Source organism: Leguminivora glycinivorella, chromosome 12 (assembly GCF_023078275.1).
Source record: "Leguminivora glycinivorella isolate SPB_JAAS2020 chromosome 12, LegGlyc_1.1, whole genome shotgun sequence".
In the NCBI taxonomy this organism is placed as follows: Eukaryota; Metazoa; Arthropoda; class Insecta; order Lepidoptera; family Tortricidae; genus Leguminivora; species Leguminivora glycinivorella.
The window spans coordinates 173,351-188,796 of record NC_062982.1 but is presented as its reverse complement, the minus strand read 5'-3'; the positions used below and the strand labels follow the sequence as shown (position 1 = coordinate 188,796).

General features: G+C 40.5%; 1 protein-coding gene across 4 annotated transcripts in view; it reads right to left on the bottom strand.

Moving 5' to 3' along the window:
• Positions 1–15,446, bottom strand: part of LOC125231629 (transmembrane protein 64) — a 47,226-nt gene that overhangs the window by 4,465 nt on the left and 27,315 nt on the right. Inside the window, exons 2-3 of one of the 4 annotated variants that reach the window (XM_048137100.1) lie at positions 13,454–13,609; positions 3,521–3,672 (exon numbers count right to left, since the gene is read on the bottom strand). The exons of 1 other annotated variant lie outside the window; for it this stretch is intronic. In XM_048137100.1, the coding sequence (XP_047993057.1) occupies positions 3,559–3,672; positions 13,454–13,609 (270 nt within the window). In that variant the 3' untranslated portion in view covers positions 3,521–3,558. Of the gene's footprint in view, positions 1–3,520; positions 3,673–13,120; positions 13,216–13,356; positions 13,610–15,446 lie in introns of those variants that run through there. 2 more of the 4 variants (XM_048137101.1, XM_048137099.1) reach the window with 2 other exon arrangements.

Genomic DNA, 15,446 nt, shown 5'->3' with positions numbered 1-15,446 from the left:
GTATGAGTTATGAGCTTGAAAAAGAGATTTGTAAAATATTTTTATTCACATATTTTTATTTACAGTTTTAATTTATCAAACTTATAATTTATACTAAAAGCATTTGAAATTATTTCCGTATGTCAGAGAATGACATTACACGATTTTTATAGTTGGAGTGATACACTAAAATCACATTTTATCTTATAGCAACCTATTTCGTTCCCAATTTGAATAAACATTATGTGTACAATTACAAAGACTGACTTAAATTAATCTATTTTAGCCCAAACACCATTTAAAAACGTCAAATTTGGAAGAAAAATGAAAATACCCGCGTATTTACCCGCGGGTAGGTAAATATCGGGTATTTACCCGGTAAATACCCACCGTCGGGTGGGTAGTTACCCATCTCTAAAGCAACTAATGGACCTAATGGTTCTCATCGTAAGGAACATGTAGGGTCTAATGTTAGTTGGTTACGGTTTTCTACATGGTGAAGGTACCTAACTTCACTAGTTGGGCTTTGGGCTCTTCGTGGTAGGCCACGCAAAGTGAAATGTCATTCACAATGCCACCTCTCTTTTGGACCTAGATCAGGTAGTTTAAATAACCGGGTACGGTCAGGCACTAAGTTAGTACTACTAACCGAAATAAAATGCTATTTAAGTGTCAGATTAGTGTTCAGAGTGAATGTCCCATCCTGTCCGCTCTAGATGTTCGGGGATTTGTCGATCGGAACTAATGCACAATGGAAAGGGCGCGCGGTGACAAATGTCATTGCTTTCATGCGTTGAGCGGCCTCACTGCGGGCTCATTTTGATATCTAGGACAGCAATGCTCTGTATTCTGCACGATGTGTCACTGAAACGTAAATGGGGTACACGGCAGTACGCCAGACGCCTTTGGTGTTGTTACTTTTGGCTTAAGCCTGACATCGTCCTGATAGTCAGTGGGTCACAGCCAAATGCTGGGCTTATAGTAAATGTGAAAGAAGCCTGGACTCAGGCACCCGTGACGCGAGTCTGTGACAACCTAAGTAAATAAAGTAACAGGTTCAGAGATAACATATAGATAATATACGTTCAGCTTCAAAACCTGTCGAACAAGTACGAAAACTGTAACAAGTTCTGCCTCGAATACACGAATAAAGGTTGTTTTAAACGTCGCTTATCAACTTTTATATTAAACTAGCATTTTCCTCGCGGCTTCCCTCGCGTTAGAAAGAGACAAAAAGTAGCCATGTCACTCTCCATCTCTTAAACTATCTCCACCTAAAACATCACGTCAATTCGTCGCTCCGTTTTGCCGTGAAAGACGGACAAACAAACAGACACACACACACTTTCCCATTTATAATATTAGTATGGATTGTTTTCGGTTACCGCGATAGTTACTCATGAATGAGATAAAACTATGGAAACGGATTATATTGTAAATTCATTATACGCGATATAATCCGTTTCCATAGTTTTATTTTTATATGAATTCAAGAGTCCAGACTAGCAAACAAACATTTACAGAAAGATATCTCGTACCTTGGCATTCATCTCAAGTTCACAAATCAGGAAACATTTTTAAGCTACGAATATATCTGTAGATACTTAGATAGTCAGAGTGTACCAAGAAAACTTTACTGACTGTGACTTTACCCTCTTTATAATAAGGTTGGATCATAATCAGTCATCACCAGCGTGGTTTGTGTAAACATCACGCTCGTCATGCACATGACATGATAACGCCAAATGACGGTGATAATGATAAGATAAGTATTCGCCGGGAGTGTCCATGGATAGTATGCGGTATTAAATAGTCGGCCTTGAAATTTGGTGATAACTGATAATTAAAGGTCAGCGAACTTCGTTAGGTTCATAGCGTAAACTATCTGAGTACTATTTATGTATTACGTCTATTTTCCTGAGCATATGCACATTTACTATTATATAACATTTACATTTGTTTATTTTTAGTGATAATATTCCCATTTTACAGTAATTAATGTAAATAATTTTAGAACAAATTAAATTATTCTCATTTGAAAATATTTTAATTTGTATTTTTAAGTAGTAACACTACTATTATACTATAAACATTAAATAAATGTCATATACAAAGAAAAAGTGACCAAGGCCTCCAAGTGTTCCGAGCTGGAAACGAACCAGCGTACTCCGTTAACCGGACGGATGCCTGTAAAACCACTCGGCCATCGGATCACGAAAGCAAGGGTCGAAATTTCCAAGTATATGACACAATTACCGAAGGCTTGGCGCCCCCCGCCATCTCTGAGGTAGAACCGAAACTAGTTCGACCTCCTAACTGAATCAACACATGTGATTACGAGCTAGCGAAGAGAGATGGCGCTGCCGTGCAAATCTTAGAACAAATTAAATTATTCTCATTTGAAAATATTTTAATTTGTATTTTTAAGTAGTAACACTACTATCACTACTTGGTCACTTTTTCTTTGTATATGACATTTATTTAATGTAAATAATTTTATTCAGATATCCTCCTTGCCCGTACAAGTTGCAACAAATGTGACGGCTAAATCTACTAGGTATTTACATAGTAGATAAAAGGTTTCGAAAGCCTACAGAAAGAGGTTAGTATAAAAAGTCTGCGTCCCGTCCCAGTTAGTAAAGCGCAATTTATATGTAATCGAGATTTTGTACAAGATCTCGACTTACCGTGAGTGCGGTCTTTCCTCCGTGGAAAGTGGCAACCAATCTACACAATATACTAGCACTAGCAAGGTTGGAACTGGGAAGGAGTATACTATACTCGGTATACTTGGATGTTTAGCGAAAAGCGAAAAGGATCCGTCTTAGAGGACGATTTCGAAACCTTGCCTTTGAAATAAATAAATTTATGTCTTTTCAGCAGAAAGTCCACCTTATAGAACCAAGAACCTTTTTCTTCATCAACGTCCAGTAAGCAAAGTATGTAGCTCTGGTACAGGTCTGTTTAGCCACCAAAAGCGTTGTTTCTTAGATATTGCACTATAATAAATAATAGTCTGAAACAGACACTAAAGCTAGTATATAGTCAGCAAAGGAAATGCCTGCGCATCCCCGTGCTACACGAGCGTAAGCATATTACATACTAATACGCTGTAATTTACGAATGTACACAAGACTAGCATATATTCAGTTCAAGAATCATGGGTAGCAAAGGAAAATCTTGTTTACCCCGATTATTAGGTTGCTATAAAACACCATGCCACTAGCCTAGCCTACCATGTTTTGAGGAGCATATGACAGCAGTGATATGCAGAATATAAGGGAATCGAAAAACCTGCTACATGGATACATAATGGTGTGGTATAATAGGAACGTCTACGAACTTGGAAATGGATGCACCTGCGTACCCCCCTTACTGGTGTGAAATAAAGTGCAAGCCTAGTAATACGATTTGAAGGAGAAAAGTTAGCAAAGGAGATGAAAAACCCTCCATATCCCTGTTACTCTGGTATAAGGGCGTTAGCACATTCGCTTCCCGTTGCGGTTTGAAGGAACAAAGTTAGCAAAGGAAATGGATGCACCTGCGTATCCCCGTAACTGTGCGTGCGGTACAAACGCGTCAGCACATCCTGAGCGGGCGGCGCTCCTCGGCCGCCGCCAGCGCCAGCGCGCCCGCCAGCTCGCGCCGCGCGCGCCCCACCACCCACGCCATCAGCGTCAAACCGATTAATATCTGCGAACGGGAAATCACCACTACATTTGGGGACATTCTTGCTTAGCGGAAATGCAGTCATTTTTTAATGTAAATCTACAAAAAAGTAACAATAACTTTTACGAAACTCTTTCAATTGCAGTTGTCTTCGTTGTAAGACTAAACTCTGAAGAGAAGAGATATCCTTTTGACAATTCACCAAAGATCAACCTCAGATATAGATAGATGAAGCTCAGAATACGGCCGAGTCCTATAACAGGTTTGGTCATGTCTCTCAAGTCAAATTGACGAGTAAGCATGCATCGAATGCGGAATAACTGGACTCATAATAGCCGGAAGGATCACAGAAACCAGACGTATGAAACTGTCCCTGCAGGATTTCTAACACTAAAGCTAGGAACACACTACGCGGACGTCCGTCGTAAATCGACCGCGGACGGGAATCTGGACAATGGAAATACACATAACCGTGCAAACTATCGGTCGACGGACGCGGACGTGGCCTTGAGCGCACGGACGTCCGATCGAAATCTGGCTCCTTGGATGTTTTGTTCCGTGCACACTGATAGGTCGCGGTCGCGGTCGTTTTACGACGGACGTCCGCGTAGTATGTTCCTAGCTTAAAACGGCCAAGAATATTTCGCAAACACCTGTGCAAGGGCAGGATAATAGACGATTGAGTTTATATCGATTAAAGATTTTTTACGTTCAGCGGAGGAAGCCATAATTATCATATTAGCATTGCTAATAGGTCAATAACTGTAAGGGCCACTTGCACCACCGGCTTAACTCAGGGTTAGTGGGCTGTGAACTGTCAAATTCCATATAAAATGGTGGGTTAACCCTCGGCGACTTAGTTATTTAGGTAGTATTAGTATTAGGTACCTACCTAGTTAGGTAAAAGCGTTTTATACTACTTATACACGCACAGTTGACGCAGGCGGGGTTTTACCTGGTGAGTAGAGGCTAATTAAAATTCTTTGCTGTATAAGCTGTTTGTATTATGTAAAGTTAGCGTCACGAAACATCACGCGTTTCATGCTCAGCGGGAAATCTCCATAAACTAATCCAGCCACGAAAAGACAAACGTCTGGTGATTTCACTGATTTCAACCGAATCCATTGAGAGATGGAGTACAGATTTTCAACCATGTCTTGGAGACCTTCCAGGGTCTCGGCAAACAATACGATGTTTCGTTATTACAAAACTAAAGTGGAGTTGGGCGGGACATGTTGCTAGGCAGAGTGATGGCAGATGGATTAAAATGTTAACGGAGTGGTGGCCGCTTACATATGTAAGGAATGCCTGGCATCCGTTGGCTCGTTGGGTCGATGACATCCGGAAAATAGCGAGTCACAACTGGATGAGACTAGCCCAGGACCGGGACAAGTGGCGTACTAGAAGAGAGGCCTATGCTCAGAGTCTGCGATAAAGGGCTGATATGATGATGATGATGATAGGCTACTTTTTGTCTCTTTCTAAAGCGAGCGAAGCCGCGGGCAAAAGCTAGTGGTTCTATAAAATATACAACCGCAGTGACGGTTCATAGTTCTAGTTTCGTTAGTAACTTATTATTAATCTGTGGTTCTAGATAATTCTAGATATTTAAAATTATCTGCCGCATTAATCTATCTGGGACATCGTTTTAGAACTAATGAGTGACTGTTACTATCGTAACAAATAGGTAAATAATAATCAAGGAAAGTAGTGGTTGGAAATGCCTTATTGCTATTACCAATCGATGTAGGTAATGTTCGTTTTTAGGGTTCCGTAGTCAACTAGGAACCCTTATAGTTTCGCCATGTCTGTCTGTCTGTCTGCCCGTCTGTCCCGTCCGTCCGTCCGTCCGTCCGTCCGTCCGCGGATAATCTCAGTAACCGTTAGCACTAGAAAGCTGAAATTTGGTACCAATATGTACTTATATCAATCACGCCAACAAAGTGCAAAAATAAAAAATGGAAAAATAGTTATTTGAGGGGGCAAAGTTGTATTTTAACGCCGAGTGTGGAATTGAAAAATGAGCATGTGAAAGGATTCTATAGTTGAACCACGAGCGAAGCGAGTGGTTCGAGAATAGAATCCTGAACTTGCGAGTTTTTTAACACACGAGAAGTAAAATACATTTGCACCCGAGTGTAACACAAAACTTTTCCCCTCACTATAGCGAGGAAACTACAACGCAAAAAATGCGTTTATCACTGCTGCCAGTAGTTCCACAGGTGGTAAATCGTCTTTATTACTAGATTCACCTACTTTTATCAATTTTAAAGCAGTTAATTTGACTTTATTCAAGGTCAAATTACTTTACCCACTAGTGGATAAAATGCGTTTTTACCAGCTGGTATTAAAGGACAAAACACGTGTTTCCGAGCTAGTGAGGGGAAAAATGTTTTATTAGTGCGTTTTCACATTATCCGATCCGATATCGGATGGCGGAAGGATTTCAATAGAAAAAATCCAAGATGGCGCCTGTAATGTATGGGATATCGGTCCGACATCCGATATCGGATCGGATAATGTGAAAACGCACTTAGGGTACCTCCCCAGCTCCCCCTACATGTAAAGTGGGGGCTGATATTTTTATTCATTCCAACCCCAAAGTGTGATATATTGTTGGATAGGTATTTAATAATTTTTAAGAAAAAAAAACCGCCTTCCTTTGGGGTTCTGGTGATAAATACTTTCAAATGTTGGATTATGTTATCAATTCGTCTGTATATTTTTTAATGTTTGTTATTACTCAACTCAACCGCCGTCGTCACCGCCGGGCGTCGTCGAGCGGGTTCCATCGCGACCGTCCATCGCCGGGCCCGGGGGCCACCGTCGCGAGTTTGGTCGAGTGCATCTCTGCAGGCGAGTTTGACCGCGATTCGACGCTTATAGTTTTTGTAGGGAACAGTTTAGACTGTACTAAACGCGATATTTTAAATTTGTCCGCTACTCTGTCGGCGCTCGATCGGGGAGAGGTAGGGAAAATAATTATGTGTGCGCTCCCATACAGAAGGTCGAGAAAGGTGAATAAGAGAGTTTACCATTATAATTCTTTGTTGTACAATCTCTCAGTATATAGTAGTACGATTTCGTATTTTGATACGAATAAATTTATATATGATTTTGTAATGCCCTGTAACAGAACCTACCTACCGAAAAGATGTCTAGTGGATTGTGCTAACCTGTTAGCATATAATATTGAGGACTCCGTCGTATCTAGGGCGGCGTCTAGTAGTTTTACTTCGCGTAGCTCTTTATGTCTCGGTAGCGTGGGTTCCGAGACGGAGTCGCCTGGTGATTTGTATTTAAACTAACCGCTACGACAACGTCTGCACCGGCCGGCTCTGCTCGTATTGATGCTAGTATGCTTAGTGAAACCGAGTTATTAAATTTAGTTCACCAGAATATTCAAGGCTTTGCCACCAAGGAACTCGAAATAGATTTGTTTTTACAGTCCTCGAATATTGACATTCTCTGTATAACCGAGCACTGGCTTAAAGGGCATGAATTTATGTTTAATTACAATAATCATAGTATAGTTAGTTATTTCTTCAGAAGATCCTGCATTCGCGGCGGGTCATTGATAATGGTTAAACATAGTATAAAAAGTAAAGAACGTAGAGACATTGTTGACTTGTCTGTAGAACGCGTTATAGAACTTTCTTGTGTCGAGTTGGAACGATTTATCGTTGTATGCGTGTACAGGCCCCCATCGGCGGACTATAATGTATTTGAATCGGTTATAGATGAAGTCCTTAGTCGTGTTTTTAGAAGTCAGAAAACTATAGTTGTATGTGGCGATTTTAATATTAATTTGCTAGAAAATTCGCCTTTGTGTGGAAGGTTACTAAATACCTTTAAATCTTTTAATTTAGTAAATTTATTTTGTGAACCAACTAGAATCACGGCAACCAGTGCAACATGTATAGACAACATCTTCAGTAACGATATTGCGATTAGTAAATCTGTAATAAACACCTTGAGTTCTGACCACTGTGGACTAAAAGCCTCTTTTGGCGGGAAGATAGAGGATATTCCACAAGACACTGTGTGCAGACTGATTTCCGAAAGGCGCTTACAGTCATTCAATCGTAATATTAGGAACAACTTACCTTTTCTTTCATGTAACCGAGAGAACCCTGACTGTCTGAGTTCTGAGTTGTTTAACTGTATAAAAAAGGAATTTGATGCCTGCTTCATCCCCAAGAAGATGCAGGGCAAGGTCAAGGTTAAATTTAGCGACTGGGCTACGCCGGATATTCACGATAAGAGACGCCGGCTCTATGATTTGTATGATCTGCGAACAACTGATAAAAGGCCGGAATTTATAGAGTACGTAAAGAATTTCTCGAAATCTTTTAAAAGGATGTGTGTCGCCGCTAAAGCTGATTATTTATCCAAAAAGATCTTAAATTCCAGCGATAAAGTTAAAACTACATGGCAAGTGATCAGCAGTGAAACAGGAAAGCGTAAAATAAAAGAACGGCACTACAACCTACGAGTTGCTGATACTTTAGTAAGTTCCGACCGTGAAGTGGCAGATCACTTCGAGCGATTTTTCTCGAATATACCGGCAGAGACAACAAAGTCTCTTAACTCATCGCCAATTGTCGCTGAAGAAATGCTGCAAGCTAATGTAGAAGAATGTTCAGAAATATTCACATTTTCTTATGTTACTCCGACCATAGTTATTAAAACGTTCAGATCTTTAAATTTAAAGAAAACTGAAGATCTATGGGGTTTGTCAGTTAAAGTATTACACTCAATAGTAGAATCAATCGCACCCTATTTAGCTGAGATTTTCAACAGATGTATTGAAACTGGCATTTTTCCTGATATTATGAAACACAGCAAAATTATCCCGCTGTTTAAATCAGGAACGAAATCAGACCCGACCAACTTTAGACCTATTTCAATATTACCAGCGCTAAGTAAGGTCTTTGAGAAGCTTATTCTTAATCAACTGTTGTCTCACTTTAACAGAAATAAATTGCTTGACAATAATCAATTTGGTTTTACCAGAGGTCGTTCAACTACTGATGCCGGTGTGGTACTTCTAAAACACATCTTTGACGCCTGGGAAAGAGCTCAAGATGCTGTTGGAATTTTCTGTGATCTATCAAAGGCCTTTGATTGCGTTGATCACGAGAATTTAAAGAGAAAATTGAGCCACTATGGGGTTAAAGCTGCTGCCCTTGACCTTGTTTCATCGTACCTTTCCGACAGAACTCAGCGAGTTGTTATCAATGGGACTCAATCAGCAGGTTCACCGGTAGCACTTGGAGTGCCTCAAGGTTCAATTCTCGGTCCCTTCCTGTTCTTAGTATACATTAATGATCTACCGAAACTAGTGCAAGATAAACATGATATAGTGTTATTTGCTGACGACACTTCTCTTATATTCAAAGTTGACAGAAAGGAAAGCAGCTTCGATAACATCAACGATGCACTGTCTAGCATAACAGACTGGTTTACGGCGAATAACTTACTTCTAAACGCCAAGAAAACCAAGTGCATCAGATTTGCGCTTCCGAACGTTAAGCAGGTAAATAACAGTAAGATCCAAATGAAAGGTGAAACGCTGGAATTTGAAGATCGAACGGTTTTCCTTGGAGTTACTTTGGATTCAAAACTGCAATGGCATGCACATATAGCCACTTTAGCTGGCAAACTTAGTTCTGCAGCTTACGCAGTAAGGCGAATCAGACAACTAACAAACGTAGAGACGGCCAGGCTGGTATACTTTAGCTACTTCCACAGTGTTATGTCATATGGGATCCTGTTATGGGGAAAAGCTGCAGACATTCAGGCTATTTTTGTGCTGCAAAAACGAGCAGTCCGTTCAATCTACGGATTGGGCGGTCGAGCATCTTTAAGAGAAAAATTCAAAGAGGTGAACATTCTTACCGTTGCCTCTCAATACATATACGAAAATATTATGTATGTTCGGAAAAATATCCACGAATTCAAGCTTAACAGTGACATCCATAACTATAACACAAGGAACAAACATAAACTTGCTGTGACCGCCCACCGTCTCCGTAAGGTTGGTACGTCTTTCGTCGGGAACTGTACACGTTTTTATAACAAAGTACCAACCGATATAGTGGATTTGCCATTTGACAAATTTAAGGCACGCATTAAGCGTTTGTTGTTATGTAAGGCGTACTACACTGTGAAGGATTTTATAGATGATAGGGATGCCTTTAAGGTGGTTGCTTGTCAATAGATGAATGAAGTCGTATATATTTTTTCATTTTCTCTGCATTGTGTAATTAAGCATACTAGTGTTCAATTGACGTATGAGAACATATTCTCGTCTGATTATATTGTTTTTATTTAAGTTTAGTTGTGGACACTTGGAGACCTTATACATCTCCAAGATTATGTGTTTAATGTTTAATGTTTATCTTACTTTAATTTTATTGTATAAATCTATATTTCCTTCCTTTGTAACATACGAGCACAGAATATAGTGTCTTACAGCTATGTTATATTATTTGAATATTTAATTTAGCCTGGCAGCTTGAACATGTCATGCACACTTAAAAGTCTTTGCTTCGGTGGCGTCGTTGATCGGGTCGCCACCTTCCCGAATAAAGGTTGAGGGAGGCGATGGCTGAGATACGCGTCATACTCGTGAACGGGTGCCGTCTGTGAAGACCGGTCTGTTTAAGCTTACTGGGGCTGTTATAACTTAGTAACTTTAATTCTAATTTTTATTAAATTAGGACACTTTGTTCGGTTGTCGTTTGTTTCCTTTCTTTTAGTGAATATTTTAAATATATGATTTTGACTCATGGAGACCATATACATCTCTTTTTGATTTTGATTTTACTTATTCGATATCTCCGTCATTTCTGAACCAATTTTGAAATCTGGATGATTCTGAAGTACTTACAGATGAGAATGATTATCAGAACGCAACTCTAACCAGGAGCGGCTCACTCTTCATCAGCAGTTCCACTGCACCAAATGTCACTGTTCTGGACGTAAGTGCATGCTGTTCTTATAAAAATACCAAAGTCACTATAAGTGTGCCGTTCAGATTTGAGGAGTTCCGTTCTGACTCTGACCATCATCAGCAATTCCACTGCACCAAATATCACTGTTCTGGACGTAAGTGCATGTTGTTCTTATAAAAATACCAAAGTCACTATAAGTGTGCCGTTCAGATTTGAGGAGTTCCATTCTGACCATCATCAGGAGGGCCACTGCACCAAATGGCACTGTTCCGTACGTAAATGCATGCTGTTCCTTTAAAAACACAAAAATCACCATATGTATGCCTTTCAGATTTGAGGAGTTCCCTTTTTCTCCAGGATCCCATCATCAGAACTGGGTTCTGAAAAAAATGGGACCAATCTGTATGCATATACATTCAATCAAAAAAAAAATTTTCAAAATCGGTCTAGTAACGACGGAGATATCGAGGAACAAACATTAAAAAAAATAAAAAAACATACAGACGACTTGCTTGATAACCCCTTCCTTTGAGATTTGGAAGGCGGTTAAAAATGAATAAAGGTTTACTAAGATCGTTTTTTGATAATATTAATATTTTCGGAAATAATCGCTCATAAAGGAAAAAAACGTGCGTCCCCCCCCCCTCTAACTTTTGAACCATAAGTTTAAAAAATATGAAAAAAATCACAAAAGTAGAACTTTATAAAGACTTTCTAGGAAAATTGTTTTGAACTTGATAGGTTCAGTAGTTTTTGAGAAAATACGGAACCCTACACTGAGCGTGGCCCGACACGCTCTTGGCCGGTTTTTAATTACCTTTTTCCTATTATTGGACATTTGTAATACCTATACAACTGTTTCGTAGTTGTTTGGTAGAGAAACACTGTATTTTTATGTCAGGCAATGTTTAATAGCAGTTAATCCAAGGAAGTTATTTTATATTTTTCAGTACAGATGGTGTTTTTTTTACGCACTAGTGCGAGAAGTCGTTCATTATATGCCAGGTCGAAACTTCGGAGGGCCATCTGTACTGAAAAAATGTCGTACGATACACGTGCGAAAAGGAAATTCGGAACGAGTGGCGATAAATTAAAACACGACCGAAGGGAGAGGGAGCGACACGAACTTCCTTTTTTACGCACTTGTATCGTAATATTCGTAATGTACTATTTTGAAACGTAAGGCTCTCTCTACAAAGAGGTGGCATTGATTAGCATATAAGCTACTAAGTATAGGGTTTATGCTTTATGATTATAATCCGACAGCTGATTATTCCATTCCATTATGGTATCCTGCGATACTAATGCAATAGAAGCATTTTATATTTCTATAAACAATACAATCTCAGTATCGGTTCAAAAAGGAGAGATTATAACCGATACTATACGCCGGTGTTGCCAGATACAACGTTTCGCTTCTGCGGCACAAATCACTACGATAAAATGTTGTTGTTGGTACTAATCTTAATCCGATAAAGCTGTTTAAATGTAAAACAAATACAATAATTGATTGTGAGAGAATGATTCGATTCGAGGCTATCAGAAGTATCAGATAAAACGTTTCAATTAATAATATTGATTCCACTATTGATTCAATATGTTTTGTAATTATAAGTAGTCTTGTAGATAGAAGGAATATTGATGTGAAAATGATTATGATGATAGAATCAGCTGAAGTTAGGTTGCCAAGCGAATCCTGTCCTGTGCTTCAATATCAAGCGGGTTTTCTCGAGTGGCAGTACGGCAATAGGTATTCACTATTCAATACATGGTGGGGGCAATAGGTATTCACTATTCAATACACTCACTCTTCAAGAGAAAACTTTAAACATTTAACATACAAGCTACGATATAAACAATAAACAAACCTAAAGGGTTCCACGCTTTTCTGGCCCTAAAATTACTTTCACGTGAACGACTTCGCTGGGTGAGACCAATATTGGTAGTATAAAAGAGTGCAATTTTTCATCCCATTTCTTTTAACATTACAGCTCGTTTTCTCCAGGAAATTGCCTGTAACTCGTTCCGCGTGTTTCCAATTTTCCTACGTAACGCAATCGACTCACTTGACTCGCTTCCGATGCGTCGTCCCTTTCTGTCGTGTCGTCCTCGTGTCGAGAGCGAGCGACACGGCTGCTGGACCTTGACCCTTCGTGTCGAGAGCTCAAGCTGCTGAAGGAGCTTGTATTCAGGGTGTATGTAACTATGTAGGCGGCTACTCGACACACTGAGATAGTTCTCGTGAAAAAGGGGAATAAAACCGGTGAGCCGGTGACGCAGGTATTTTGAAGAACTGAAGCAAAATTTTTGAAAAATATCTAACGTTCTATGTAGTTTTGTCTACATTGGGCCTGCCAATGAAGGGATTTCGCGCTTTCCTGTCGCGGGCGCTCACACATTGGCGCGGCCTGATCATCGCGCGCCACTATCCAATTATTAAGGCTCGCAAGGGAGAGAGTATATCTAGGCGACTAGCCGACTTGCCTGCATTTCGGACAGTTTGAGTTGGAAGCGCTGGTAGCTGGCCTAGGAGTAAAAGCGTGGGGCGTGGGGTAGGGGCCTCGGGAGCGGGACACGGCAACCGGCGGGGACACGACACGCTACACACCTGGCACGCGAACACGACGAGGGACATACGACACGCTACACACCTGGCACGCGAACACGACGTAGCCCGCGGCGTGCGCCTCGTGCAGCACGTCGTGCACGGAGCACGCCGCTCGCGAGGGACACACGACACGCTACACACCTGGCACACGAACACGACGTAGCCCGCGGCGTGCGCCTCGTGCACACGTCGTGCACGGAGCACGCCGCTCGCGAGGGACATACGACACGCTACACACCTGGCACGCGAACACGACGTAGCCGGTGGCGTGCGACTCGTGCAGCACGTCGTGCATGGAGCGCAGCGTGGACCCGAGGTACACGTTGATCAGCTGCGCCGGGAACAGGCCCAGCATCGTCGCCAGGTGGTAGCCGCACCCGCGGATGTCGCTCACCTGCCAACAAGGAGACATTTTACTCATTCAACAATATGATAATTCATAACGGAGCTTAACGGAGCAACGCAGTGGCTTAAACAACCCGAAAAACTTTTGGTAAATTACCCAAAAAAATCTATTAGATAACTGTAAGGTCAGCGCGGGGAAGACCGGCATACTTTATTTGAAATAAAGCAAATTTTATATTCTACACAGCTGTTATAATACTTTGGTGAATTAAAGTAAACTTATGTGATAAAAATCACTTTTTTTAAGGCTCGGCGGGTTGACCGTCCCCACGCGCTGAGTACGGAAAGACCGTTTAGTGCTCGTTGTCGCGTAATTTCATATGGAAATAAGTATCAAAATCATGTTCATTGTTATATTCTGTTATAACAGGGAGTAATGTGATAGATATTAAAACAAATAACGTTGATCTTTTCAACATGTCAGCATTTTTCTATTTATAAGGCAAGACCGTCATATGTCCCGTAAATGAGGTTGATAACATTCTTTTTTTAGGTCCAGACAAAGCAAAGCCGAAACTTATAATTAAAATTAACCTACAACACCCGTTTAAACTCGACTCATTTCCCATAAAGCCTAAAATAGGTGCCTTACTCTTGTATTGCACAATTTCGAAGTTATAATATTATACATATTTCAGGACATAAATCAATAAATTGAACGCGTTTTAAGAGCATCAATTGTACTAGACAGGAAGAACGATTATTAAATTAACACGTTACATACATAATGCACAAATATTCCAACTGCTTCTATTTTATTTTAATTTTTTGCGTAACCTTGTTGAACTCGATGGTCGAGTTCGAAACACGAATCAAGTTTTTTGTTAACTAGTGTTATCTATTGAAGATCAATGGATTAAGGATGAAAAACTGGTATACCTTCGGAGGTGTAAGAAGTGATAGATATATAAATACAAAAGTTATATTCAGTAGACGGTCTTTCTGGGTAGACGATCTTCCCGACACTGACCTTATACGGATTTCGCTGAGCTAAGCGATGTGTTATTTGACGAATGCCATATTTACAATGATTGTGGAGCGGAGGGGGACCCGCATCGCCGCTAATTAGCGGCGGTGCTGACGCAGTGCCTCGGTGCTAAGGAAAGGGCACATCACGTTTAATTGCATGTAGAAGGTAATCTGAGGGGTCATATTATCATGTTCTAACCACATTGAATTGTCATCTTAGGCGTCGTAGTATGCTATTACGAGTCATAATCTCAGAAAGAAACTACCTACGTTTATCACTTTGATGGTCAGAAATCAGAATCCCATTATGTAATCATTTCGGTTTAGTTGGTAAACAACTGTGTTCCTAATACCTACATCCTATTTTCTTTAGTAGTAAAAAATAGGAGAGAGTAAAACCGTCGAACAAATTTAACTATGTACTTAGGTATTCAAGTCAACCACACTGCCGTGACGAAGGCAATAAACATGACCACATCAAAGATATCGTAAATTGAAAACTGTAAGTACAGTCACAGTATAAAGCAGTAATAACTCTTCTAACAAACTTCACTCCGCGCGGTGTGTCGAAAACTACTCTCCATATGCACCGAATACATACTGGGGACGCTATTGCTATGTCTTGTATGGGAACCCTGCATTTTATGATTAAGCACTGAGACTTGGCACAGTTGTTCATTGGGTGGCCTTGAGTAGATAAAGATCGGGAGGCATCGAGAGCCCCCCTTAATTTAGGAGGGAGGAGGGGGGGAAGGCTGGCGCCTCCGCGCTTATTTTGAAACCATATTTCTCTAAAACTATACAAAATAGGGCATGCGATATATCATTTTCGGATAAATGAAGGACGAGGAATTCAT